This window comes from Pristis pectinata, chromosome 10, assembly GCF_009764475.1.
Source record: "Pristis pectinata isolate sPriPec2 chromosome 10, sPriPec2.1.pri, whole genome shotgun sequence".
Lineage (NCBI taxonomy): Eukaryota > Metazoa > Chordata > Chondrichthyes > Rhinopristiformes > Pristidae > Pristis > Pristis pectinata.
This window is the reverse complement of record NC_067414.1, coordinates 9998151-10025866: the sequence shown is the minus strand read 5'-3', so window position 1 is coordinate 10025866 and position 27716 is coordinate 9998151. Positions and strand designations below refer to the sequence as shown.

Genomic DNA, 27716 nt, shown 5'->3' with positions numbered 1-27716 from the left:
TTATTACTATATCTTGTGTGCTTTTATGCAACGTGTTTATGTATTTAATTTTCAATGGTTCAACAGCTAAGATCCATGAGCAAAAAAATGAAAAAAATTACAATGAAATAATGAGAGTAAGAGACAAAAACACAGCTTCCTAGAACAGCCTAATAGTTTGCCTTAAAAGAACCGAGTTACGCATTCTGTCCCCTTGCCAGCTCTTCTCTCATTTTAATATACGCTCCTCACTTTTCATCAGCTTAAGAAAAGTCAAGCACACATTCCACCTGTTCCCTTACATATCATAACTTCCTTAAAATTCAAATATCCAAGTTGAGTGTGATGTATTTTACAAGTGGGTTGTTACTAAGCAAGTTCATTAATTTTGTCTTGTAATTTGGGGGTAAAGCCACCATAAAAATGCAAGAACAACTTCATAGATCAACAACTTTAAGTCACTTTCTATTCTGATGTGGTCTTTCATTTCTACTACTTTACCTCTGCTGTGTCAAATGTTCTGGAATTTCTCAACACACCCAGGGGCATCTCACAAAAACCTTCTCAGGGCAACCATGGGCAAGTAATAAATGGGACCACATCAATGTCACCTTTATTCATGTATTTAAAAAAAACTGGCCTCATTTACATTTCCCATGTGGCATTTGTCAACATTAACTTATTTGGTACAACTCCAGACTTTAAAAATCCTGGAAAACTAAGTTTTGTGACCTTACTATGTCCTCCATCTTTTTTCTGTATTCTGGGATGCATATCATACCAAGTGAAAAGGTGACAATTTTATTGTCAGCTGCATTAGACTTTTTTTTAAAAGTAATGTGCATTTGAATATTTATGATCAGTTTTCTCTCCTCTACTTCCTCATGTACACCTTCAGTCCTACATTCATCTTTCTCTGTAAAAACATCTTAAGCATTCCTATACTTACAAGGACAAGGCAACCCTGTTTACCTGGATGTGGTCCTATAATCGATGTGCTTTGAATCATTACCAGTGAGAAGTTAAGCAAAATGTCAAAGTTGTACACTTATCTGGGAGTTCTGCAGGATCCAGCAGGGATCAACATCCTTTCAAGTACTGAGTTCCAACCATCGACTATCAGGGGCCATATCTAGTTTATCTGAATCATATCACAGAAGTTTGTGATAGAATATTACTTCACTAGAATTTTTCAGTATCTTTTCAGGAGCCAATATATATATTGTGTCTGATTGTTGGGAGATAAAAGGAGAATTTGCTAGGTGAAGATTATCTATTAGTTCCAATAGGAAATCAGATGTTAGGTGCAATCATAGGCCTCCTGTAGCAAAAAGTTCATATGCTGCAAGTCTGCCGTGAATTATGGGGAGGGGAATGAATGAGTAGCTGCCAACGGTAGCTTATTTAGTAAAACAGATTTCAATGCTTCCATTCATTAACAGAGGAGCACAGTGTACCAAAGGAAATGAAGCTAAACTCTGACCACCTTTGATCTCCATAGCCCTTAATTCCTCAATCCTTCAAATATTTACCTACCTGCATCTTAAATATTTTTCATGAATTCCAGGGATTCACTACGCTCTGAGAAAAGAAATATCTATGCCTCTCAGTTTCAGATGACTAGTCCCTTATCTTTGTAACTGTGTACTTTGTTCCTGCCTTTCCCACTAGTGAGAACATCCTAACATCAACCCTGTCAAGCCTCCTCAAGATCTTGTTTGTTTGAATGTCACCTCTCATTCTTCTAACCTCCGAGGAATATAGACCCAAACTGTCTATCCTCTCCAGAAGGTAGGTATAAGTGGAGCAGCCATTGTGGGAGTGGACCAGTGTTAGAGTGGAGCACTTGAGGCTTTGGCTCAAGAGGCTTCAGTGAGAGGAGGCAGAGGCTAGGGTAAGTCTCGGGTAAGTTTCTTTCTGTCTTTCTTTCTCTGATATTTCCTCTAGTGCCAGACTAGAGTAGTTAGAATGGCTCCAGGGTCAGTGGTGTGCTTATCTTGTGAGATGTGGGATTTCTGGGAGACTGGCTGCAGCTCCTTACAGACCATGTTAGGGAACTGGATGACCTTCGGCTCCTATGGAAGAATGAGGAGTTCATAGATAAGAGCTACAGGGAGGCAGTCACTCCTAAGCTGCAGGAGGAAGGTAGCTGGGTGACTGTCAGAAGGAAGGAAGGAAAATAAGCAGGTAGTGCAGAGTACCCCTGTGGCTGTTCCCCTCAATAACAAGTATACCGCTTTGGATACTGTTTGGGGGTGGGGGGGTGGAAACAACCTACCGGGGAAAGCAGCAGTGACCAGGTCTCTGGCACTGATCCTGGTTGTGTGGCACAGAAGGGAAGGGGGGAGAAGAGGTGAGCAGTAGTGATAGGGGACTCAGTAGTAAGGGGGGCAGACAGGAGATTCTGTGGATGTGAAAGAGACTCCCGGATGGTATGTTGCCTCCCGGGTGCCAGGATCAGAGACTTCTCGGATTAAGTCCACAGCATTGTGAAGGGGGAGGTTGAACAGCCAGAGGTCTTGGAACATATTGGCACTAATGACAAAGGTTGGAAAATAGATGAGGTCCTAGAGAGGGAATATAGGGAGCTAGGTAGAAAGCTGAAAAGCAGGACCTCAAGGGTAGTAATCTCTGCCAGTGAGGGTAAGAATATGTTGATTTGGCAGATGAATGCATGACTGAGGAGTTGGTGCAGGGGGCAGGGTTTCAAATTTGTGGATCATTGGGATCTCTTCTGGGGAAGGCATGACCTGTACAAAAGGGATGGGTTGCACCTGAGCTGGAGGGGGACCAATATTCTTGCAGGCAGGTTTGCTAGAACTATTGGGGAGGGTTTAAACTAGTTTGGCAGGGGGATGGGAACCAGAGTGGTAGGTCAGAGGTTGGTGCATTTAGTGTACAAGTAGATGCAGAGTGTAGAAAGACTGTGAGGAAGGACAGGCAATTGAAAGGGCAAAATTGCAGTCAGTTGGATGGGCTGAACTGTGTCTACTTTAATGCAAGAAGTATCAGAAACAAGGGTAATGAACTTAGAGCATGGGTAAGTACGTGGAACTACGACATTGTGGCCATTACAGAGACTTGGCTGTTACAAGGGCAGGAATGGCTGCTGGATATTCCAGGGTTTAGATGTTTCATAAGGGACAGGGGCGGGGGTAAAAGAGGTGGGGGAGTGAATTTACTGATCACAGACAGTATCACAGCTGTAGGAAGGGAGGATGTCCTGGGTCAGTGTGGGTGGAAGTCAGAAACAGGAAGGGAGCAATCACTCTATTGGGAATATTGTACAGACCGCCCCCACCCCACCCCACCCCCCTCCCAAATAGCAGCAGACTCACTGAGAAGCAGATTGGGAGGCAGATTTTGGAGAGGTGCAAAAATAACAGTGTTGTTGTCATGGGTGATTTCAACTTCCCTAATATTGATTGGCACCTCCTTAGTGTAAAGGGGACAGATGGGGCAGAGTTTGTTAGGAGGGTCCAGGAAGGATTCCTGACACAGTATATGGACAGGCCGACTAGAGGAGAGGCCATACTGGACCTGGTTCTAGGCAATGAGCCTGTTCAGGTTTCAGATCTCTCGGTGGGAGAGCATTTTGGAGACAGTGACCATCACTCCCTGACTTCTACCATAGCCTTGGAGAGGGATAGGAGCAGACAATATGGGAAAGTATTTAATTTGGGGGAAGAGGGAATTATGATGCTATTAGGCAGGAACTTGGGAGCGTAAATTGGGAACAGATGTTCTTGGGGAAGTGCACAATGGAAATGTGGAGGTTGTTTAGGGAGTACTTGCATTGTGTTCTGGATAGGTTTGTTCCATTGAGGCAGGGTAAGGATGGTAGAGTGAAGGAACCATGGTAATGATTCTGAGAAGTGGCAGATGGAGTTCAACCTGGAAAAGTGTGAAGTGATACACTTTGGAAGATTGAATTTGAAGGCAGAATACAAGGTTAATGGCAGGACTCTTAGCAGTGTGGAGGAACAGAGGGATCTTGGGATCCACTTCCATAGATCCCTCAAGATTGTCGTGCAGGTTGATAGGGTTGTTAAGAAGTCGGGATATTGAGTTCAAGAGTCATGAGATAATGTTGCAACTCTATAAAACTCTGGTTAGACCACACTTGGAGTCTTGTGTTCAGTTCTGGTCACCTCATTATAGGAAGGATGTAGAAGCTTAAGAGAGGGTGCAGAGGAGATTTACCAGGATGTTGCCTGGATTGGAGAGCATGTCTTATGAGAATTGGTTGAGTGAGCTAGGACCAAAGGAGGATGAGAGGTGACTTGATAGAGGTGTACAAGATGATAAGAGGCATAGATTGAGGGGACAGTCAGAGACGTTTTCCCAGGGCAAAAATGGCTTAAACAAGGGGGCATAATTTTAAGGTGATCGGAGGAAGTTATAGCGGGGATGTCAGAGGCAAATTTTTTTTTTTTTTACACACAGAGTGGTGGGTGTGTGGAACGCACTGCCAGCAGAGGTGGTGGAGGCAGATACATTAGGAACATTTAAGATACTCTTAGATACGCACATGAATGATAGAAAAATGGAGGGCTATGTGGGAGGGAAGGGTTAGATAGATCTTAGAACAAGAAAATATGTCAGCACAACATCATGGGCCGAAGGGCCTGTACTATGCTGTAGTGTTCTATGAATACCTTGAATTCCTCATTATTCCTCTTTTGCACTATTTATTTATTTTTGTAACTTACAGTAACTTTTATGAACTGCACTGCTGCCGCAAAACATTACATTTCACGACATACGTCAGTGATAATAAACCTGATTATGTCAAAAAAAACATTGATTTCAGCTTTCAATACACTCAAAAGCAGAGCACCCAAAGCCTTCTGGGCTAAAAACAATTATAACTGAAGAAACTGCTCCACAACTGAATTCAAAATGTGAGAGATACATGAGACAGTGGATACTGGAATGTAGAGAAACAAACGAGGAACCCAGTGGGTCAAACAGCATCTGTGCGGGGAATGGAACCATCGACATTTCAAGTCAAAACCCTGCATCAGGACGGAGAGTGGAGAGAGGAGATGGCCAGTATAAAGAGAGGGGGAGGGATGAGACAGGAGCCAGAGATGATTGGTGGACTGAGGAGGGGCAAAGGATGATGGGAAGGTCAAGCCAAGTAGAGGAGGGGAGGGGTGGAGTTGGGAGACACAAGGCAGGTGGATAATGGATGGAGGCAGAGAAAAAAAGGAGAGGTAGATGGAATGAGGTAGGGGAGGGAGACTGAAGGTGGAGACAGCTGGTGGAAGATGATAAGCAAGAACACAAAAGGCTACAATTCCATCCCCATCCCCACCACCCCCCCCCCCCCACACACACACACACACACACACACACACACACAGATGCTGCTCTACCTGCTGGGTTCCTCCTACAGGCCATTTGTTGCTCAAAATGTGACAGCATGTGCGTCAAGAAAAGAATAACAGACTGGGTCTCTTTTCTATTGAGAACAGAAGGCTGGGGGCTGATATAAACGATGAAAGATTGTAATAATAGATGCTAAGAGAATGTTTTCACTTGTGGGGAACATAACGGAGGCCACTGATACAAGATAACTCACCAAGAAATCCAACAGGAATTCAGCAGAAACTTCTTCAGCCAAAGAGTCACGAAAACTTGCTACTGAGGGAGTGGTTGAAACAAATAGGGATGGTGGACAAGCATACAGTATATGGGATAAGGGAATAGTGAATTACATATATAGATTTAAATGAGGAAAGACTGGACATGACTTGAGTGTAGTAGAAATACTGATATGGATGGGCTGGGTTGAATAATCTGTTTCTGTGCTGTGTATCCTTTGTAATCCTAAATGGCCAAACCACTTCTTAAGATCAGAGAAAAATCATATTTATATAAGCACCTTTCACGTCACTTTCAAAACATCTCGAAGTGTTTTACAGCCAATTAAGCAGTTTTGAAATGTTGTCACTGTTGAAATGTTAGAAATGTGGGAGCCAGAGCATAGCAAAGCATAGCAACTTTCCACAAACAGCAATGTGATAATGACCAGATATGGTAGTCCTGATTAAAAACAGGAAATGCTGGAAATACTCTGCAGGTCAGGCCACCTCCGAGGGAAAAGAAACATAGCTAATGTTTCAGGTCAAAGACAGAACTTCTAGTAGTCTTGAGTGGGAGAGATCCATGGTGTCCAAGCCAATGTCTAAATTCCATATTCTTCTTCAAAAAGATAATGCCATTAGAATGGTTAGGACCACTTGAACAACTAGCTTAACATCACACTCAAGAGACAACATGCAGCACACTCTAAAGTATTGCAGTAGTATGTGTCAAGCCCAAGTCCTTGAAGTGAGACTAATTCAGAATGTTTCATCCCAAGAAGCATCATTGCTATGTTCTGAGCCAGAGATGACTTCCATTTCTTAACACTGAATTCAGCAGAAACAGCCGCTCAACCTCTACCCTGTCAATCTCTACCAGAATCTTGAACTTGAAAGGAAAAGGCACTAAACAACATCCTTTTTGTCCCAGAAATTATTCCAGTCAACATTCATTGCATTGTCTCTCAGACATGAATGTCCTTCTTTAGGTACAGAGACAAAAATTGTGCGGGTCACTCTGGCTAGTCACACCAAAGTCTAGTATGATTGTAGCAAGATTTCATCCCCATGTGCTCAAACCCTCTTACAATTGAGGCCAACATATAGTTAGCCTTGCTGATTACTTTCTACATCTGAATGTTAAGTTTATTTTATGTACACTCAAATCCAACTGAACTGCAATGTTTAATAGCTTCCTACCACTTAAGAAAAAATTATTTCTATTTTTCCTACCAATGGAAATAACCTCACAAGTCCATCTGTCTACCATCTCCTTCCCCATTCACTTATGTTCTCTAAATACTCTTGAAGGTTCTTTGCATTCTTCTTACAGCTTACTTCCTCACTTAGCTTAGCATCATCAGCAAACTTGGATATATTGGACAGTAAAGACACCTATATTAGAATATTGTTTATTGACTACAGCTCCGCCTTCAATACTATAATTCCAAGCAAACTCATCTCCAAACTCCTAGACCTGGGATTCAACACCTCACTTTGCAATTGGATCCTTAACTTCTTGATCAACAGATAGCAAACAGCAAGGATAGGCAGCAATACCTCTGCCACAATTATCCTCGACACTGGTGCCCCACAAGGCTGCGTCCTCAGCCCCCTACTTTACTCCCTGTACATTCACGACTGCGTGGCCAGATTCTGCTGTAACTCCATCTACAAGTTTGCAGATAACACTGCTGTAGTGGGCCAAATCTCAACTAACAATGTTAGAGTACAGGAAGGAGATAGAGAGCCTAGTGACATGGTGTCATGACAACAACCTTTCCCCCAATGTCAGCAAAAGAGCTGGTCAGTGACTTCACGAAGGGGGGCAGTGCATATGCTCCTGTCTACATCAACGGTGCTGAGGTCGAGAGGGTTGAGAGCTTCAAGTTCCTAGAACTGAACATCATCATTAGCTGGTCATGGTCCAACCAAGGAGACACCATGGCCAAGAAAGCCAGTATCTCTACTACCTCAGGAGGCTAAAGAAACTTGGCATATCCTCTTCAATCCTCACCAACTTTTATTGATATACACTAGAAAGCATCCTATCTGGATGTATCACAGCTTGGTGTGGCAACTGCTCTGCCTGGGACCACAGAGAGTTGTGGACACAGCTCTGCACATCACGGAAATCAGCCTCCCCTCCATGGACTCTGTCTACACTTTTGCTGCCTTGGTAAAGCAGCCAACATAATCAATGACCCCACCCACCCTGGACATTCCCTCTTCTTCCCCCCTTCCATTGGGCAGAAGATACAGAAGCCTGAGGGCACATACCATCAGGCTAAAGGACAGCTTCTATCCCATTGTTACAAGACTATTGAAAGGTCCCCTACTATGATAAGATGGACTCTAAACCTCACAATCTACCTCATTATGGCCTTTCACCTTATTGTTTACCTGTACTGCACTTTCTCTGTAACCATAACACTTTATTCTGCATTGTTACTGCTTCTCTTTGAAACATCTCAATGCACTGATGTGATGAAATGATCTGTATGGATGGCATGCAAAATAAAGTTTTTCACTGTACCTTTTCCAGTTGCTTTTCTTTATTAATATTAAATATTTTTAAGTTCCTCTGCTCTTGTAAGACCCTCGGTTATTTCATGTCTGCTTTTAGTACCTTCTGTTGTGAAGGCAGATACAAAAGATTTGCTTCCAGACTCAGCCATTTCCTCATTCCTTACTATAATTTCTCCCATCTCTATGGGACCCACTTTTACTTTTTCTATTCTATTCTTTTTTAAATACCGGTAGAAGCTCTTATAAATTATTTTAAATACTTCTTGGCAATATGTGAAAAAGTTGCAGCTCCCTTAATATTTGAGAAGCCATTTTACAGTTGACAGCTTCACTGAGAGAGAAGCTGTCAAGAGCTGTTGACAGCTTCACAGAGAACGGCTCATCTTTATATAAGCATCCTACAAACATTCAGGATGTTCCAAATACTTCAAAGTAAATGAAATACCTTTCACATCATCACCTTTGTAAAATAGGAAATTCAGCATCCAATTTGGACACATCAATTTCCCAAATTAGCAATGAAATACCTGTGAAAATCTAATTTAGTAATGTTGATGGGTAACTACCACACAAGATATCTGTCTTACATGTAGCACTACCTTGGGATCTCTTTTGTCTATCTGAGTACAGACCAGGCCTCCTCTTATTGTCCAATTTGAAATCTCTAACAATGTAGATGTCTGTCAGATCCGAGTGAAGAACCTGCTAAGATTTATACGCTCTATTCAGAAGCGAAGCTTGAACTCAAGACCATAGCCAGACATGAACAACCAAGGAAAGGGTGACACGTAATTGAGAAGGTCCATTAGTAGAAAAGACAGATCTTAAATTTCATATTGGTCTGCAGCACTTGGTTACCATAAGTTGGTGGAACTTCTTGACCATCTGCAGCATTTAAAAAGAAATTACATGTTCATCCAAGTGCTCCAGGCTAATCAAAGAAGAAATTATCTGGGGTGAACCCTATAGTAAAGCAAACATCTGTTGGATGCCAGTAGACATGGAAACAGGAGATTTCCATTCCTACAGGACACCTTCCAGGTGTTTTTTTTACATAACAGCAGCAATCAGGTGAAATAGAGGAGTTTGTTTCCTGCATTCCCCACCACCAATGGCTTTTGGAAACAACAACAGTAATAAAAGAGATCAATGCAAAATAGCCTAAGATTTACAAGGTGAAAAGTAAAGATTTTGAAGACTTTTCTAATTATTGTTAAAATTAGTGCAACACAAAGAGTTTGCAGCAGGATCACAAGAAAGAAAATGAACAGCATATTGTACATAACTTTTAGTCTGGAAACTTCTATTTTGCTTTAAAACATTTTATTCATTTCATATTATCAAACTCATGTACCAATTCAGGACCAGAAAGCACAGATGGGATGCGTGTTGAACTAAGGTTCTTATATCAATGGTGCTGGTTTGCAAATTAGCATTGATGCAGTGTAGTGATGCTGCCAAGGTGTTTAAAACATAGCTACCGTGAAACTATTTCCTCTCTGGAAGAAAAAAGTATGAGGAAACATAACCTGTAAATAAAGGCAAGCCATTTAGGAGAGAAATCAGGAAGCATATTTTTGCACAAAGGCTAACATAGAACAGTACAGCACAGGAACAGGCCCTTCTGCCCACCATATTGTGCCAAACTAATTAAACTAGTAATTAAATGCCTAACTAAAGTAAACCCTTCTGCCTACACAAGGTCCATATCCCTCCATTCTTTGCACATTCATGTGCCTATTTAAGACCCTCTTAAACGTCCCTATCATATCTGCCTCCACCACCACCCCTGGCAGTGTATTCCAGGCACCCACCATTCTCTGTGTAAAAAAAACTTACGCCACACATCTTTGAACTTACCCCCTCTCACCTTAAATGCATGTCCCTAGTATTAGACATTTTGACCCTGGGAAAAAGATACCATCTGTCTACTCTAACTATGCCCCTCATAATCTTATAAACTTCTATCGTCTCCCCTCAGCTTCCGCCGCTCCAGAGAAAGCAACTCAAACCCAAGAGAAAATATCCAACCTCTCCCTATAGCACGTGCCCTCTTATCCAGGCAGCATTGTGGTAAACCTTTCTGCACCCTCTCCTAAACCTTTCTGCACCCTCTCCAAAGCCTCCACATCCTTCCTATAATGGGGCGATCAGAATTGAATGCAATACTCCAGATGCAGCCTAACCAGAGTTTTATAAAGCTGCAACATAACTTCTTGACTCTTGAACTCAGTGCCTCGACTAATAAAAGCAAGCATGCCATACACCTTCTTTACCACCCTATCAACCTGTGCAGCCACTTTCAGGGAGCTACGGACTTGGTCCCAAGATCCCTCTGTACATTAACACTGTTAAGGGTCCTGCCATTAACTGTGCAGTGACGCTTTATATTTGATCTCCCAAAGTGCAACACCTCACACTTGGCGGATTAAGCTCCATCTGCCATTTCTCCGCCCATACCTGCAACTTATCTTTATCCCACTGTATCCTTTGACAATCTTCTGCACTATCTATAATGCCACCAAATCTTTGTATCGTCTGCAAACTTACTAACCCACCCATCCACAATTACACCCAAATCATTTATATACATCAAACAGCAGAGGCCCCAATACGGATTTCTGTGGAACACCACAAGCCACAGACCTCCAGTCCCACCAATCACTACCCTCTATCTTCTATGGGCAAGCCAATTCTGAATCCAAACAGCCAAGTCACCATGGATCCTATGCATCTTAATCTTCTGGATGAGCCTACCCTGAGGGACCTTGTCAAACGCCTTACTAAATCCATGTAGACAACATCCACAGCTCTACCTTCATCAATCACCTTTGTCATCTCCTCGAAAAAGTCGATCAAGTTAGTAAAACATGACCTGTCCTGCATCAAGCCATGCTGACTGTCTGTAATTAGGCCATGCTTTTCAAAATGCTCATAAATCCTATCCCTAAGAATCCTCTCCAATAGCTTCCCTACCACTCACTTGACACTCAGTTTCTGGGGTTATCCCCATTTCCTTTCTTGAACAATGGAACAACATCAGCTACTTGCCAGTCCTTTGGGACCTTGCCTGTGGCCAGACAGGACACAAAGATCGTGGTCAAGCCTCAGCAATCTCATCCCTTGCCTGTCTCAATAACCTGGGGTATATCCCATCAGGCCCTGGGGACTTATCCACCTTGACGTTCTTCAAGAGACCCAACACTACCTCTTCCTTGATTTCAAAATGCCCTAGCATTTGCATGCCATCCATACAGCTCCATTCTGATCTCCTTATCCTCCACATCCTTCTCCTTGGTAAATACTGATGCACAGTACTCATTTAGGGCCTCTCCCACATCTTCTGCCTCCAAGCACATGTTCCCTCCTTTATCCTTGAGTGGTCCTACCCACTCCCTAGTTATCCTCTTTCACTTGATGTATGTATAGAATGCCTTGGATTTTCTTTAATCCTACTTGCCAAGGACTTTTCCTGGCCCCTACTAGCTCTCTCTTCTCTAGTTATTTTCTAGCTTCTTTATAATCCTCAAGGGTGTTCGAATTTAGCTTCCTAACCCTTACATATGCTTCCTTTTTCTTCTTGACTAAGTTCACCATCTCTCCCATAATCTAAGGTTCGCTGACTTTACCATCCTTGTCTTTCCTTCTTACTGGAACAAACTGGTCCTGTACTCTGTGCAATTGGTCTTTAAACACCCTCAATATGTCAGACATGGACTTGCCCAAAAACAGCTGTTCTTAATTAACTCTCCCGAGTTCCTGCCTAATGCTCCCATAATTTGTCCTACCCCAATTTAACAGTCTCCCACAAGGTTCATATTATCCTTATTCATAGCTATGTTAAAACTTAAGAAGTTGTAGTCACTGTTCCTTAACTGTTCTCCCACTGAAAGGTCAGTCACCTGCCCTGGTTCATTTCCCAACACCAGGTCCAGTATGGCCCCTCCTCAAGTTGGACTATCTACATATTGATTTAGGAAACACTCTTGGATGTACCTAACAAATTCTGCCCTGTCTGAACCTCTTACACGACAGAGGTCCCAATCTATGCTGGGGAAGTTAAAGTCACCCACGACATCAACCTTGCTGTTTTTACTTCTTTCCCTAATCTGCCTGCAGATCTTTTCTTTAATGTCCCAGTGGCTATTGGGGGAGTCTGTAGTATAATTCCATCAGAGTGATTGCACCTTTCTTATTTTTGAGCTCTACCCATATAGACTCAGTGGATGAGCCCTCCATTATGTCCCCTCTGAGTGTGGCTGTGATATTGTCCCTGACTAATAGTGCAGCTTCCCCCCACCCCCACCCCCCTTTCATCTCTCTCTGTCTTTTCTAATACATCAAAACCTTGGAACATTACGCATCCAGTCCTATTCCTCTCTCAATCAAGTCTCTGTAATGACCACAACATCATAGTTCCATGTATTGATCCCTGCTCTGAGCTCATCGCCCTTACCCTGAATATTCCTAGCATTAAAATAAACACATTTCAACACCTCCTTCCCATCGTGTCTATTACCTTGCTTGTGCCTATCCTTCCTTAGAGACTTACTGGTCATGACATCTACCTTCCTCTCAATCCCTCCAATTTCTGACCTGGTGCTCTGGTTCCCATCCCCCTGCCAAACTTGGCAGGGGGATGGGAACCAGACCACAGATAGGAACTAGGCGAGTAAATATCTGGAAGTTATTCTCCACCCCCACCATCTCCCATCTATGGAACTCAGATGGGTAGACAAAAGTTAAGATGTAGATCAGGATTGAGGGGCCGAATGGCTATTCTGCTCTTGTTCCTATATTCATAAAGCCAAAGAACAAAGGAGGGGAATGGACAAGCAATACTTGCAGATACTGATACAGCACTGCACAATAAGGAATAGGACAAGTAATTTATCAGAAATCCTTCCTACTATAATGACTATATTCACTACAGTATAGCAACACTATGACCACCTTGCACTAAAATGGACTTTGTTTTAGTTCTATTTGTGTTCTTTCTTGTAAAAATTGTGAATAATTTATGCTTAAGTTTTTCTTCTGAATGCTACTTATATGATGCTATGTGCCTGTGATGCTGCTGCAAGTAAGTTTTCCATTGCACCAATGCAAACATGTACATGTGCATGTGACAAATAACTTGACGTTGACTTTCAAAGGGATTGGTTATGCTCTGCTGGGATGATATAACAACAAACCATAGAAAAGGCAGCAACTGACATTTAGAGATAGAGAGAAATGTTGATAGGCAAATAAAATACATTTTCACCATCCAGCAATACATGGGAAAGATGGCTTGTAGTGTAAAGGATAGGATTTTCTTGGCTGTGTGTTCACCCAAGTGTGAACTGCTTATGCGTAACAAGGCAGATCAAGTAAGTAATCTTCCAAAGTTGTTGACAGCACCTAGAAATGTGGAAGAGATGAGAATGCAGAGTGTTGTCAACTACAATGGCAGTTCTGGAGGGGTTGAGGATTGGGCCAATGTTTAACTTGGGAAACTGTAGCCTAATGTACATGACAGGTCAAATTCTGAACACATACACAAACTACAAGGAAAATAAAGCAAGTGCTGAAAGAAATCAAGGTGTTTTACAGCCAAAATCTCTAAAGATTGCCATAAAGTGATAGCCAAAATGAAGAGCTGTTATTTATGGACAATGGTTATTATGTCTTTGTAGATGATTTTGGCTAGGTTTCAGTTAGAATACAATCTTCCGTTTCAGTTAGAATACAATCTTTTGTTTCAGTCTTCTCACATCTCATGGTGGGGTTCAGATGCTTTGAAAGTGACCCAGGCACAGAGTACATTTTTGTTTAAACATTAACTCAAAGGACAGAGTCTGTATACTTTAAATCATCTGAGTTCACATATTTATAATCAAGGCATTCAAAATAAAGTTACGCAAGGCCAAAATCATGGTTAAATATCAGGGGATGGTTTTCTAGGAATGGTATACCTCTGGAACAGCTCTCAACTAAGTTGTGGATGCTAATTTGAGAGCTCCTTCAAATGAGAGGTGATCTGGATTCTGGCTGAAATGAAGATCACCTTGTACAGGATGTTAGTATCTGCCAATCTAATTGAGGATCAGTGATCTCCTGCATTATTCCAACTGAAGAAGAAATCTCCAGTTTGGTTTTGACCTAAAGAGTCCCAAGGAAAGATGTAACCCTGTACCCTTTCCAAAGTCTCTATCTCCCTCCACAAGATTGAAACAGAAGATTATTCTAACTGAACCCAAGCCAGTGTCACATGCAAAGACATAAAAGCAATTATCAATAAATAACAACTTCAAAATCTCTAAATTTTAGCTAATGCTTCATGGCATTGATTACAGCTCTTTAAAGGTCTATGACACTAACTGGGGAAGTGAGGAGTAAAGTACAAGACATCACAACTGCATGGGACAGGTTGAACAGAGCAAAGGGCCTTTTTTTTATCTGTTATATGTACCACATAGAGTCACAGAACAACACAGCATGGATAAAGGCCCTTTGGTCCAACCAGTCCATGCCAACCCTGGTACCCACCCAGCTAGTCCCAATTTCCTGCATTCAGCCCATATCCCTCTAAGCCCCGCCCCTCCACTTACCTATCCAAGTGCTTCTTAAATGATACAACTGTACCTGCCTCAACTATTTCCTCTGGCAACTCATTCCATATACTCACCATGCTCTGAGTGAAAAAGTTGCCCCTCAGCTCCCTTTTAAATCTTTCCCCTCTCACCCAAAACCTATGCCCCCTAGTTTTGGACTCCCCTGCCCTGGGGAAAAGACTGTTACCATTCATCTTATCTATGCCTCTTGTAATTTTAAACACTTTTATAAGGTTGCCCCTCATTCTCCTACGTTCCAAGGAGTAAAGACCAAGCCTGGACAACCTATCCTTTTAACTCATGCCCTCTAGTCCTGGCAACATCCCTGTAAGTCTTTTCTGCACTCTTTCCAGTTTAACTACATCTTTCCTATACAGGGTGACCAAAAGTGTAGACAGTACTCCAAGTGCAGCCTCACCAATGACTTATACAACTGCAACGTAACGTCCCAACTCCTATACTCAATGCCCTAAATGATGAAGGCCAGCGTGCTAAATGCCTTTTTCACCACCATGTCTACCTGTGATGCTGCTTTCAACAAACTATGCACTTGTACTCCTTGGTCCCTCTGTTCCATTACACTCCCTAGTGCCCTACCATTCATAGTACAAGTCCCTACGCTGGTTTGACTTTCTAAAATGCATCACCTCACACTATTCTGTATCTAAATCCATTTGCCACACCTCAGCCCACTTCCCTAACCGACCAAGATCCCCCTGTAATCTACGATAACCTCCTTCACCATCAACGATACCTCCTAATTTCGTGTCATCCACAAACTTACTGATCAAGCTTTGTGCATTTACATCCAAATCATTTACATAAATAACAAATAATAAGGGTCCCAACACCAATCCCTGCACCACACCACTAGTCACTGGCCTCTGAGAAACAACCTTCAACCACCACCCTCTGCTTCCTACCTCCGAACCAATTTTGAATCCGCCTAACTAGCTCTCCCTGAATTCCATGCAAATGGTTGAACATGGTTGTCCAGGTTCCAATGTCCATGGTTGAACATTTAGAAATCAGTAATCACAATACGTTCGCCTGTATACACGGTTCATCAGCTGTGTCAAAGAAATTGTAATTGTTGTAAAGATAACTATAATGGTGTAACTTGAATTTTGAGCCAGAGTTTTCAATTAACTGGCAATGGACAGACCATTTAATTCATCATTTTGTTTGTAATTGTGTAACCAATAGTATTCAGGTCATCACATTGGTTGAAGTACTTTTGGAACACAAAGCAAGCAAAAATACCCAATTCACGAAAGTTCAAAAATGGCATGCAAAATAAACATTACACTGGTGCCTTTGCTATGTTTTGCTTTTTCCCTCTTTTGTAGAACTTATCTGCAAAGTTTGACATGCATCCCTCCAGTGGAGATGGGAACTTACATTAACTCAGAAATGAATGAATATACTGTATGTGAATTAAAATAAAAACTGGAATTACTCAGCAGGTTAGGCAGCATCTGTAGAGAGGGGAACAACTGTTAATGGATCAGATTAATGCACTTTCCCCAGAACTGGTAAGAATAACAAGTTTTAACTTGCAAAGGAAAGGAGGGCAGGAGATGGAGACTAGGAAAGTAAATGTGGAGAGTGATTCAACTGCAATCAATACACCAAGATTTAACCTTGCTGCCCTTCTAGGATATGACAAGTGGAACCAAGTGAAGCACTGAATGTTTATAATTTTTACCTTGATTGGAAGACATTAAATAGAGAGTAGAAGAACCTTTGGGAACATTTTGTTTTGTTCTTCTCCATTGTTCTCATTACAATCTGCATTCAGCTGACAGATATTTCCCCAGCCCTGCCCACAGGGTTACTGAAATGCACAGCATAGCACACCACAGTGAAGACTTGGAAAAGATTGAATGATACAAGTAGTGCTGCTACTTTTTGAAAGGGGATGGTAAAGCTGTGGCTGGTAAAGCATAGCACATGATGGATGAGATGTGAAAAGGAGAAAAAACATTTCTTCCAGTTTAGCATTCTGTAGCTCATTGTGTAGTCTCCTCCACACAGGGGAAACACAATGCAGATGGGTGACAGCTTTGCAATCTCTATTCAGACTGCAAGCATAACCTGAGTTGCCTGTTACTCTAATTCTTTATCCCACTTCCATTCTGAACTCTCTTTGACTTCGAACACTGTACCAATAAAGCCCAATGCAAGCTTGAGGAACAGCATCTCATCTTCCAGTCTGACACATGACAGCTTTCAGAATTGAACAATTATGGATAGTCTTGTATTTCACAAGCATTTTGTTCCTACTTCCAGATCTGATGAAAGGTTATCAACATGTTAACTCTGATTCTCTCTTCACTGATGCTGCCTGACCTACTGAGTATTTCCTGAGTATTTTCTATTTTTATTTCAAATTTCCGGTATATTTAAAATTAACTGCTAATGAGGCATTATTATTATAAACATATTCAGGCAAGCAATATAGCAGCAAAGGAACATTTAGTTACTACATATCAAAAATTATACACTCAGATTCAACTTTACTAAGATCCTTTGTATTCAAGGTGAGAGATGTTAACCAGGGGAATGGAACACGTCTCATTTCAGGCACCTAGAGTTGGCATCAACACCTTCCAGGTCAGTTATGCCACTGTCAGATACAGAGTAAAGCTCCCTCTATACTGCTGTTGTAAGCATTCCCTATTGCAATGTGTTCCCCCCACCGACCCTCTTTCTCAGTGCAGCCTCTTTGTATGAGATTGCTAATTAGAGAATGATATTTGCTCTCACGCTCATTAACAACTGGATTGAGACTGCTTAAACAGTAGCTCTGTAGAGCCCCACATCCTGATGGCCTACAGACTCTCCCAATTAGGTAAATCTATCAGTTTAATCAATTCGCAACTACCTTACCTCACTTCAGTTACATGATAACCCAGCAGATGTTACTCTGAATTGTATTACTAAATAAAGGGATTAGTCTAGCTGCACATCATTTTCCTCCCACTGATGTCCTCAAATAGATACGTCGCTCAGTGACATTCACTTTCCGTACATCTATCAATGCCACAAAAAAAGCCACAGAAAATTGATTTGCAATCATTTCAGAGAGCAGCTCACTAAAGAAATTTTAAATGCAATCCCCTTCTGACCCACATTTGGTTCAACAGCAGAGGCAATTTATTTCCAAGAAAAATATATTACTTGAAATTCTATTGAAATACTAATGAGAGAGACTTTTTTTAGTCTTCTCTTCTTCCATTGGATTGTAAATTATTGGATTTAACAGGAATCCAAAATCTGGCAATAAGACATAAAATGGAAAATCAGAAAATCTACTCAGCAGAATCTTGAAAGGTGACAACCAGCTTAACAGCCACATAACAATGATCTAGTGTGGTGGACCATCACTGGCTTATTTTGACACCAAGCCACACAAGGAGTGACAAGGACAGACAACCAAAAGTTGCTCACCTATTTTAACAATCAGCTCCTAGAGAAGAGAGAGGCAAAGCAACTTAAGGAAGGAATTCTAGATCTTAGGGCCTATGCAGCTGAAGGCATATTGCTGATCATGAGGTTATAAAAATTCAGGGATGCACAGGAGGCAGAAATCTTGGAGAAAACATGCGTGCACACTCCACCTTGAAGACTGCCTAGTTACCCTAAAGAGCAAGGCTGGAGAAGTCTGAGAGCAAGCCTGCCTTCCTATTTCTTGATTAGCAAAAAAATATCTGAAATATAAATAGTAAAATTAAATGGAGTACATCAAGAATTGATATTATGACTTTGGTATGTAGATTGGATATTCTATGGTAATTAAGTGGCGCCTAACTGAATTAAAAAGTCACCCAGCAAATATGAATAATGCATCAGGTTAAGTCCAGAGTTCCAGCGCTTTACTAAGTATGCTCAAAAGGGGTTTTAGAAGCCTTTAATGCACTTTTCATTGACGTTACCTATCATTGTGCAAAGCTAGAAATGGCAACTTAATCATGCTTTGTAAAGATTTTATATTGATTTTTAAAGCAATTATTCTCTCCATATAATTCTCTGAATATATCTGGCATTATTTCATGGGTAGCAGATCCTTTGGCTCAGTCCAACGAGCTAAAGGATACTTGAGTTATTCTGCCTACCTCCACTCAGGCAGTCCAAAGCCAAAGTAACTCGTTGAACTTTACCTAACAAGGAGGCAACACAGCACCTTAAAACCACCTAAACCAGTAGAAAGCTGCAAACAGAATAAACCAAGAAGCAAACCTTAGCTCTTCCTGTTTATATGGTTTAATTTAATTTTGGTTTGATCAACTGAGCCATCAGGGAAGACAAGAGTCATACTGAATCAATTACACAAATTAAATCTTGATTGCATGTTCTTGCAGCAAACCTCCATTATAGAGTGGTGTTGGAATTGAGCAAAATATATTACAAGGAATGGTGTGTAATTCAGTGTGACAGCGCTGAGAGCAGGGCATGCCTAAAATATTGGAAGTAAACCTTTATTTATAATGCTATGCAGGAAAGAACAAGGTTATACAATTGTTAAACTATAGCACTGAATGAGTTCAAAATGCAGATATTGTAAGAACTTGAACCAATTTTAATAATTTTAATACGCCAACCACAGTTGAATAGGCACCTCAGAATTTACAAAAATAGCCATTGGGGAAAATAAGACTGTTGCAATAGATACAATCTCTAAAATACAAGAGTGTAACATAGAGCTGTAGGTAAAAAAGAGAAACATAATTTATCTTGCAATTAAAAATATGAAGTTCTCTACTGATGTCATAACTAACATCAGTGACTCACATACCTGCTGTCTGTTGTTAGGTGTGTATGGAAGCATCGTTGATACATGGAACATGATTTCATAATCCTTGTATGTAGTATAGAGAGAATGAGTTCCCGTGGAGTCAGCTAAAATATGGAAATAAAAGATGATTTAAAAATGTTTAAGTGTGTGGCAGCTGCTTAGTGCTAAAGGTTTAGACAGGGCAGAGTTTGTTAAGTGTGTCCAGGATGGATCCCTGTCACAGTATGTTGACAGGCTGACTAGAGGGAATGCCATATTAGATCTAGTATTAGGTAATGAACCAGGTCAGGTGACAGATCTTTCGGTGGGTGAGCATTTGGGGGACAGTGACCACCATTCCCTAACCTTCAGCATTGTCATGGACAAGGATAGGAGCAGAGAGGACGGGAAGATTGGGGAAGGGCAAATTATGAGGCTATAAGGCTAGAACTTGAGAGTGTAAATTGGGATGACTTTTTTGAAGGGAAATGTACTATGCAGATGTGGTCGTTGTTCAGGGATCTCTTGCAGGATGTTACGGATAAATTTGTCCCGGTGAGGCAGAGAAGGAATGGCAGGGTGAAGGAACCATGGGTGACAAGAGAGGTGGAACAACTAGTTAGGAGGAAGAAGGCAGCATACATAAGGTGTAAGCAGCAAGGACCAGATAGGGCTCATGAGGATTATAGGGTAGCAAGGAGGGAACTTAAGAAGGGGCTGAGGAGAGCAAGAAGGGGATATGAAAAGGCTTTGGCGAGTAGGGTTAAGGAGAATCCCAAGGCTTTTTTCAAGTACATGAAGAGCAGAAGGATGACGAGAGTAAAGGTAGGACTGATTTGAGACAAAGGTGGGAGGATGTGCCTGGAAGCTGTGGAGGTGGGTGAGGTTCTCAATGACTACTTCTCTTCAGTATTCACCAACGAGAGGGGCCTTGATGACGCTGAGGACAGTGTTGGTAAGGTTAATGTTCTGGAGCATGTAGGTATCAAGAGAGAGGATGTGTTGGAGTTGTTAGAAGATATTAGGACAGATAAGTCCTCGGGGCCTGACGGAATATTCCCCAGGCTGCTCCACGAGGTGAGGGGAACTGAAGGGTAGGATCTTTGAGTCCTTGTTGTTCACGGGAATGGTACCAGAGGATTGGAGGGTGGCAAATGTTGTCCCCTTATTCAAAAAAGGGATAGTCCAGGGAATTACAGACCAGTAAGCCTTACGTCTGTGGTGGGCAAGCTGTTGGAAAGGATTCTTAGAGATAGGATCTATGAGCTTTCAGAGAATCATGGACTGATTAGGGACAGCCAGCATGGCTTTGTGAAGGGAAGATCATGTCTCACAAGCCTGATAGGGTTCTTTGAGGAGGTGACCAGGAAGATTGATAAGGGTAGTGCAGTAGATGTGGTCTACATGGATTTTAATAAGGCGTTTGACAAGGTTCCACATGGAAGACTTCTTCAGAAGGTCAGAGGGCATGGTATCCAGGGAGGCCTGGCCGTGTGGATTCAGAATTGGCTTGCCTGTAGAAAGCAGAGGGTTGTGGTGGAGGGAGTGCATTCAGATTGGAGGGCTGTGACTAGTGGTGTCCCACAAGGATCGGTTCTGGGACCTCTTTTTTTCGTGATATTTATTAATGACTTGGATGAGGGGGGTAGAACGGTGGGTTAGCAAGTTTGCAGGCGACACAAAGGTCGGTGGTGTTGTGGATAGTGTGGAGGGCTGTCGAAGCTTGCAGAGGGATATTGATAGGATGCAGAGCTGGGCTGACAAGTGGCAGATGGAGTTCAATCCGGAGAAGTGTGAGGTGGTACACTTTGGAAGGACAAACTCCAGGGCAGAGTTCAAGGTTAATGGCAGGATACTGGGTAGTGTGGAGGAGCAGAGGGGTCTGGGGGTTCATATCCACAGATCCCTGAAAGTTGCCTCACAGGTGGATACGGTAGTTAAGAAAGCTTATGGGATGTTGGCTTTCCTAAGTCGTGGGATCGAGTTTAAGAGCCGTGAGGTAATGATGCAGCTCTACAAAACTCTGGTTAGACCTCACTTGGAGTACTGTGTCCAGTTCTGGTCGCCTCATTATAGGAAGGATGTGGAAGTGTTGGAAAGGGTGCAGAGATTTATCAGGATGCTGCCTTGTTTAGAGAGTATTGCTTATGAGGAGAGACTAAGGGAGCTAGGGCTTTACTCTTTGGAGAGAAGGAGGATGAGAGGAGACTTGATAGAGGTATACAAAATATTAAGAGGAATAGATAGAGTAGACAGCCAGCGCCTCTTTCCCAGGGCACCAATGCTCGATACAAGAGGGCATGGCTTTAAAGTAATGGGTAGGAAGTTCAAGGGAGATATCAGAGGAAGGTTTTTCAGCCAGAGAGTGGTTGGTGCATGGAATGCGCTGCCTGGGGTAGTGGTGGAGGCAGATACGTTGGTCAAGTTCAAGAGGTTGTTAGATAAACATATGGAGGAATTTAAAATAGGGGGATATGTGGGAGGAAGGGGTTAGATAGTCTTAGGCGTGGTTTAAAGGTCGGCACAACATGGTGGGCCGAAGGGCCTGTATTGTTCTATGGTTTAAGTTGAACTTTCCTGATGCTACAAAATCAGTTCCTTCACATCTCATTTTAGAATGGTTTCTGCACAAAGGAAGCCTTTTGGCCCAATTAATCCATAGAGGCTTTAACTAAGAGCAAACCAGTTGGTCCCTGTCCCCCACACATTCCTCACAGCCCTACAAAGTCTTTCAGATACTATCCAGTTCCTTCTTGAACACTACAACTGGACCTGCCTCTACTACTACCCCTGGCAGTGTATTCCAGACCCTAACTATTTACTGTATAAAAAACCTCCACATGTCAGTTTCAGTTATTTTAGTGGGCACCTTCATTCTTTGTCCCTTTGTTCTTGTCTCCATCAAAAGGGAACAATTTCTCTCTACTGACTCTATCTGTACAGTTCATGATTTTAAATATCTCCATCAAATCCCCTCTGTTCCAACAACAAACCCTGCTTTCTACATCAGTGCAAGTCCTTCAACCCCGAAATTATTTTAGTACATATATTCTGTACCCTCTCTAAAGCTTTTCCTAAAGTGTGCTGTGAACTAGCCACAAAACTCTAAATGAACCAATATTTTATAAAGGTTCATCATGACTTGCTTGTGCTAATCCTATATAAATAATGTCAAGATTTCTGTATTCTTTTTAATCACTTTTTTAAAAAAAATCTGTCCTGTTACATTCAATAAACTATACAAAAATGTCTTTAAGATCTCTCTGTTCTTGAACACCTCCGGGAATAGTGTCTACTAGTTTATGCTGCTCTTCCTATTCTTCCTAGCAAAATGTAACACTTCATATTTCTCTGTATTAACTTTCATTGCCACTTATCCATTCATTCCACTAGCCTTTCTATACTTTCTTGAAATCTATTACTATCCTCCAAGATTTGTATCAGCTACAAGTTTGGAAGTTGTGACTTGCAGACACAAGTGTAAGTCATTGACATCTATCAAGAAAAGATGTGGCACTGATCACAGAGAGCTCCACTGCACAGTTCCCTCCATTCTGAAAAACTACTTTTCTGTTACTTTGCCATGCTGCTCCAGCCTCTTTCATTCCATAACTTTCAACCTTGATGACCATCCTATTATGAAGTGCCTTATCAAATACCTTTTTGAAGTCTATATATACCATATGAATTGCATTTTTCACATCGACCTTCTGTTACTTCATGAGAAGCCAACAAGTTTGCTAAAGTGTGCCCTTAGAAAAAAACATGCTGGCTTTCTTTATTCAATCCACACTTATTCAAGCAACTGCTGATTCTTTCCTTGACTTTGAGAGCTTTCCCAATCACTGAGGTTAAACTGATTGGTCTGTTTACTGGGTTTATTCCCACACCCTTTTTGAACAAGGGTGTAACATTTGTAATTTTCTAGTCCTGGGCATTACTCCTAAGTCTACAGACGTTTGGAAGATTACTGCCAGGGCCTCCTATTTCCTTTCTTATTTCTCACAGCAACATAGAATACACCCAAACTGGACCCGGTGATTTATACACTTTAAATGCAGCTTGCTGTTCTATTACCTCCTATTTATCAATTATTTTCCCCCATCCAGAATCTCAACTACATATTTCTTTGCTGACTCCAGCATCATCTTCTTCCTTGATGAAAACTCATCTTAAGTACTCGCTTGGTACCTCAATTATATATTCCACCTCCAGGAGTAGATTTCCATTTTGGTCTCTGATCAGTCCCATCCTCCTCTTATAATTCTCTAGGTTCTCATTTGAACATACAAACTTATGAACTGGGAGCAGGAATAATCCACTTGACCCCCTAAAGTCTGGTCTTCCATTTAATAAGATCATGATTGATCTCATTGTAATCTCAGTTCCACATACCCATCCACCCACTTTAACTTTCAGTACCCCACCTTGCTAAGTATTTTTCGGTTAACAATATAGCATCTGTCATATGCTCTATTTTCCTCTCTCTTTTTCCATGGAGTCCTAACTTTAATTTTGCTATCCACCTCCTTCATGGGAATGTACTTAGAACCTACCCAAAACATCTCCACATTAAAGCCTTCCAATTGTTCCATCACAGTTTTGCCTGCCACACTTGATTCCAATTTACCCAGGGTAGATCTGTTACCACTGAAATTGGCTCATCACCAATTGACTATTTTTGTCTTGGCATGGTCTGTATCTTATTCTAGATCTTATATTATGGTTGCTGTTTCTAAGGTGCATTCCAATTGGCCTGGTTCATTTCCCAGAACCAACTTCTGTAAAACCACTTTCCTCATTGGGCCTGAAATGTAACAATCAAGTTCTGAGCACATTTCAGAAACTTCTCCCTCATTTTACCATTATGTTGCTGCTTTCCAAGTCTATACTGGGTTAGTTGAAGCCCCCATTATCACTACTCTATTTTCTTTGCATATCTCAAGTTTGCTGCAAATTTTCTGCTCAATAAATTGATTGCAACCCAACCTCGGATTTGAGCTCCCGTGTGGAAAACTCACCCACTTCCTCTCTCAACCAAGATAAAAATATACTATAAAAAAATCATTTTAAAAACAAACGGAAGGTAAAGATGGCTTACTTTTGTTGTCCAACTGTGCTCTGTACTTGCTGAAGCCCTTTAGTCTCACCCTGTGGCCAAGGAGATCAAGGAATTCTTCAAACACAGGGCTTCCTGTCTCATTGTTGTACATCTCCTCCTCAGTGCTTTGGCCTGCTTTACAGTAAAGGACTCCAACTTTATGCTGGAAGCTTAGCTGAAACAAAAGTCATCATTTTAACAAATGACTACCAGGTATATGATTTCATGGATTATTGCTAAATCTCAAAATCTCTTCTCTCCCAGAATTTATTTTGTCCCAAAATTCCAAATTTCCATGTTACAAATGAGAGAAAGCCAATCTATTCTCAGGCTTCCTTCAATACTTCCAAACACATCAGCCACTTCAGAGTAAACTTACTATTGGAAAATGTGTAAAAAAGACAGACAAACTGTACTTATACAATGCCTTTCACAAATTGAGGAAGTCCCAATAGCTTACAGCCAATGAAGTACTTTTGAGATGTACTCACTCTTGAAACAGAAAACATGTCAGCCAATTTCTGCAGAGTGAGATGCCACAAATAATTATAATGATCAGGGGTACGGTAGTAATGTGGTTAAATTCAGTATCCAGAGGTGTGGATTATTGGACATATGGGTTTAAATACCACCATGGCAGCTGGGGAATGTAAATTCAAGTAATTAGAGAAAGCTGCAACAATAACAAAAAAATATACTAGTCCTAATAATAATAAATGTGAAAATATCAGATTATTAAAAACAAATCCTTCTGGTTCACTAATGTCCTTACCTGGTTTGGCCACTGCAATCTCAAACTAATAGTCATGTACTTTAACTGTCCCCCAAAATGACTAGCAAACTACTCAGTTGAAGAGCAATAATGTATGGAGAATAAAGCTTCACCTTGCACAAATTATGATTATGTATAATCATGCAAGTATAAATTATGTATGAATAAATTTCAGTGATATTCACAATGTAGCCAGACCAGGATATTAGATAGAGAAATGATGTAACCCTCTTTTATTCTCTGGTTATCGGCCTCCATCTTATTGGTGAACCTCTGTAAGAAAATCACCATATTTGCACACTGTACAATATTACCATTTTACCATAACTGTATTTGTGAGTAACCTGAGAATCAATGCTGCAGAGTTGATTTGCAGCCAGTAATGCCCATTTTGCAAAGCCAAGCATAAACTGAACTTGATAGGGATCTTTGCAAATCTATCCTCACAGCTGTTGAGCTCTACTTCAAGGTGCAAAATTTAGCTGGGAAAGGATGCAAGCTTTCATACCATGAAAACATTTTTGTTGTTCAAAAAGATTTAGATACATCTATTCTAAAGTGATATGCAGTAGATTAAGTATATATATTTTTTTAAAAAGTACAGCCGCTGCTCGAATGTTTAAGGCTAACTTGCAAACAGCATGACCCATATGTAGCAAAATAATACATAATCTGATTGTATACTCCACGGATGCTGCTTGACAATAAAAGCTCCTCTGCCCTTTTTCAAATAGTGCCATGGGATCTTTTATGCCCTCGCAAGAAGGCTGAGAGAGCTTAGCATAATGCTTCAAAGGACTGCCCCAGTGGTAAGTCCAGTTTTCTCTCAGTTCGACACTGCAGTGTCAGCCTAGATTTTGTGCACAAGTTTCTGGAGCAGCAACTGAACCTTTGACTTGGAAGCTAGAGTGATTTAATGAGCTGCACCTCACAGTTAGTAAAGTGCCTCATATCTCAAGCTCACTTTGAAGCCAGCTTCAATGCTAATCCATGGGCATGAAGCTCAAGTACTGGAAGATGATGTTCCTGAGAGGGTTTCTCACTGCTATATTGCACAGCCAAATTAAAACTCAGCATCTTGGAATATTTTGCTTTTACTGCAAACCAGAAATGGCTTTGCACTAATGAAGTGGCACACAGGGATCATATCTATCTAGTGTACATTGTAAATATTCTAATTGAGCCTTCTGCCCATTTGTAGAGTCATAAAGTCACACAGCATAGGAACAGGCCTTTTGGCCCACCGAGTCTGCACTGAACATCAACCACTCATTTACACTAATCTTAAATTCATCCCATTTTATTTTATTCTCCCCCATGTCCTTATCAGCTCCCCTCGGATTCTATCACTCAGCTACATACCAGGGACAATTTACAATAGCCAATTAACGTACCAATCTGCTCGTCTTTGGACGTGGGAGGAAAAAGAAACAGGGGTACCTGGGGGAAACCCATGCGGTCATAGGGAGAACAAAGTCCACACAGCAGTCAGGACAAAACCAGAGTCTGTGGCACTGTGAGGTAATGCTTGACTAGCTGTGCCACTAAATCAGTTCTAGCAAAATCCAGATTTTCCCTCAAATTCTGTGGCTCAGACATGAAGGAATGGAACCCCCAACAGTGCCCAACACCTACACCCTAAACTGGTTTTAGCAAACTCCAAGATCATCTCGTGGGTAGTCACAACTCCAGATTACAGCTAAAATCTACCCAACAGCCACTGGTGCATTTTGTGTCATCTTACTGTTTCCTCAACCTTTTAAAAGATTAAAACTTAAATGTATTGGCACAGGAATATAGAACATAGAACAGTACAGCACTGAACAGGCCCTTCAGCCCACAATGGTGTGCCAACATAGCTAATCCCTCCTACCTACAGAATGCCCATATCCCTCTATTTTCCTCTTATTCATGTGCCCATCCAAGCCCTCTTAAAAGCCCCATATGAATTTGTCTCCACCAGCATATCAGGCAATGCATTCCAGGCATCCCTCACATCTGTTCTCAGTCTACCCCCTCTCACCTTAAATGCATGCCCTCTGGTATTGGATTGCTCAATAATGGGAAAAAGATATCGTTTGTCCACCCTATCTATGCCCTCATAATTTTATACACTTCCAACAGATCACCTCTCGGCCTCCACCACTCCAGAGAAAAGAGTCCAAGTTTGCCCAGCCTCTCCTGATAGCACATGCCCTCTAATCCAGGCAGCATCCTGGTAAACCTCCTCTGCACCCTCTCTAAAAGCCTCAACATCCTTCCTATAGTGACATGACCAGAATTGCATGCAATACTCTAAATGCGGCCTAACCAGAGTTCCATAGAGATGCACCATGACTCCTATGCTCAATACCTCAATTAATGAAAGCAA

General features: G+C 41.5%; 1 protein-coding gene and 1 long non-coding RNA gene across 2 annotated transcripts in view; one reads left to right on the top strand and one right to left on the bottom strand.

The window, feature by feature from the left end:
- LOC127574917 (uncharacterized) overlaps positions 1 to 27716 on the top strand; it is a 792285-nt gene that overhangs the window by 199727 nt on the left and 564842 nt on the right. The window lies entirely within an intron of this gene.
- The window catches only part of LOC127574891 (signal-induced proliferation-associated 1-like protein 2), a 441777-nt gene that overhangs the window by 197839 nt on the left and 216222 nt on the right, over positions 1 to 27716 (bottom strand). The window contains 2 exon segments of the mRNA XM_052024377.1: positions 19494 to 19597; positions 24574 to 24748. Of these exon segments, the coding sequence (XP_051880337.1) occupies positions 19494 to 19597; positions 24574 to 24748 (279 nt within the window).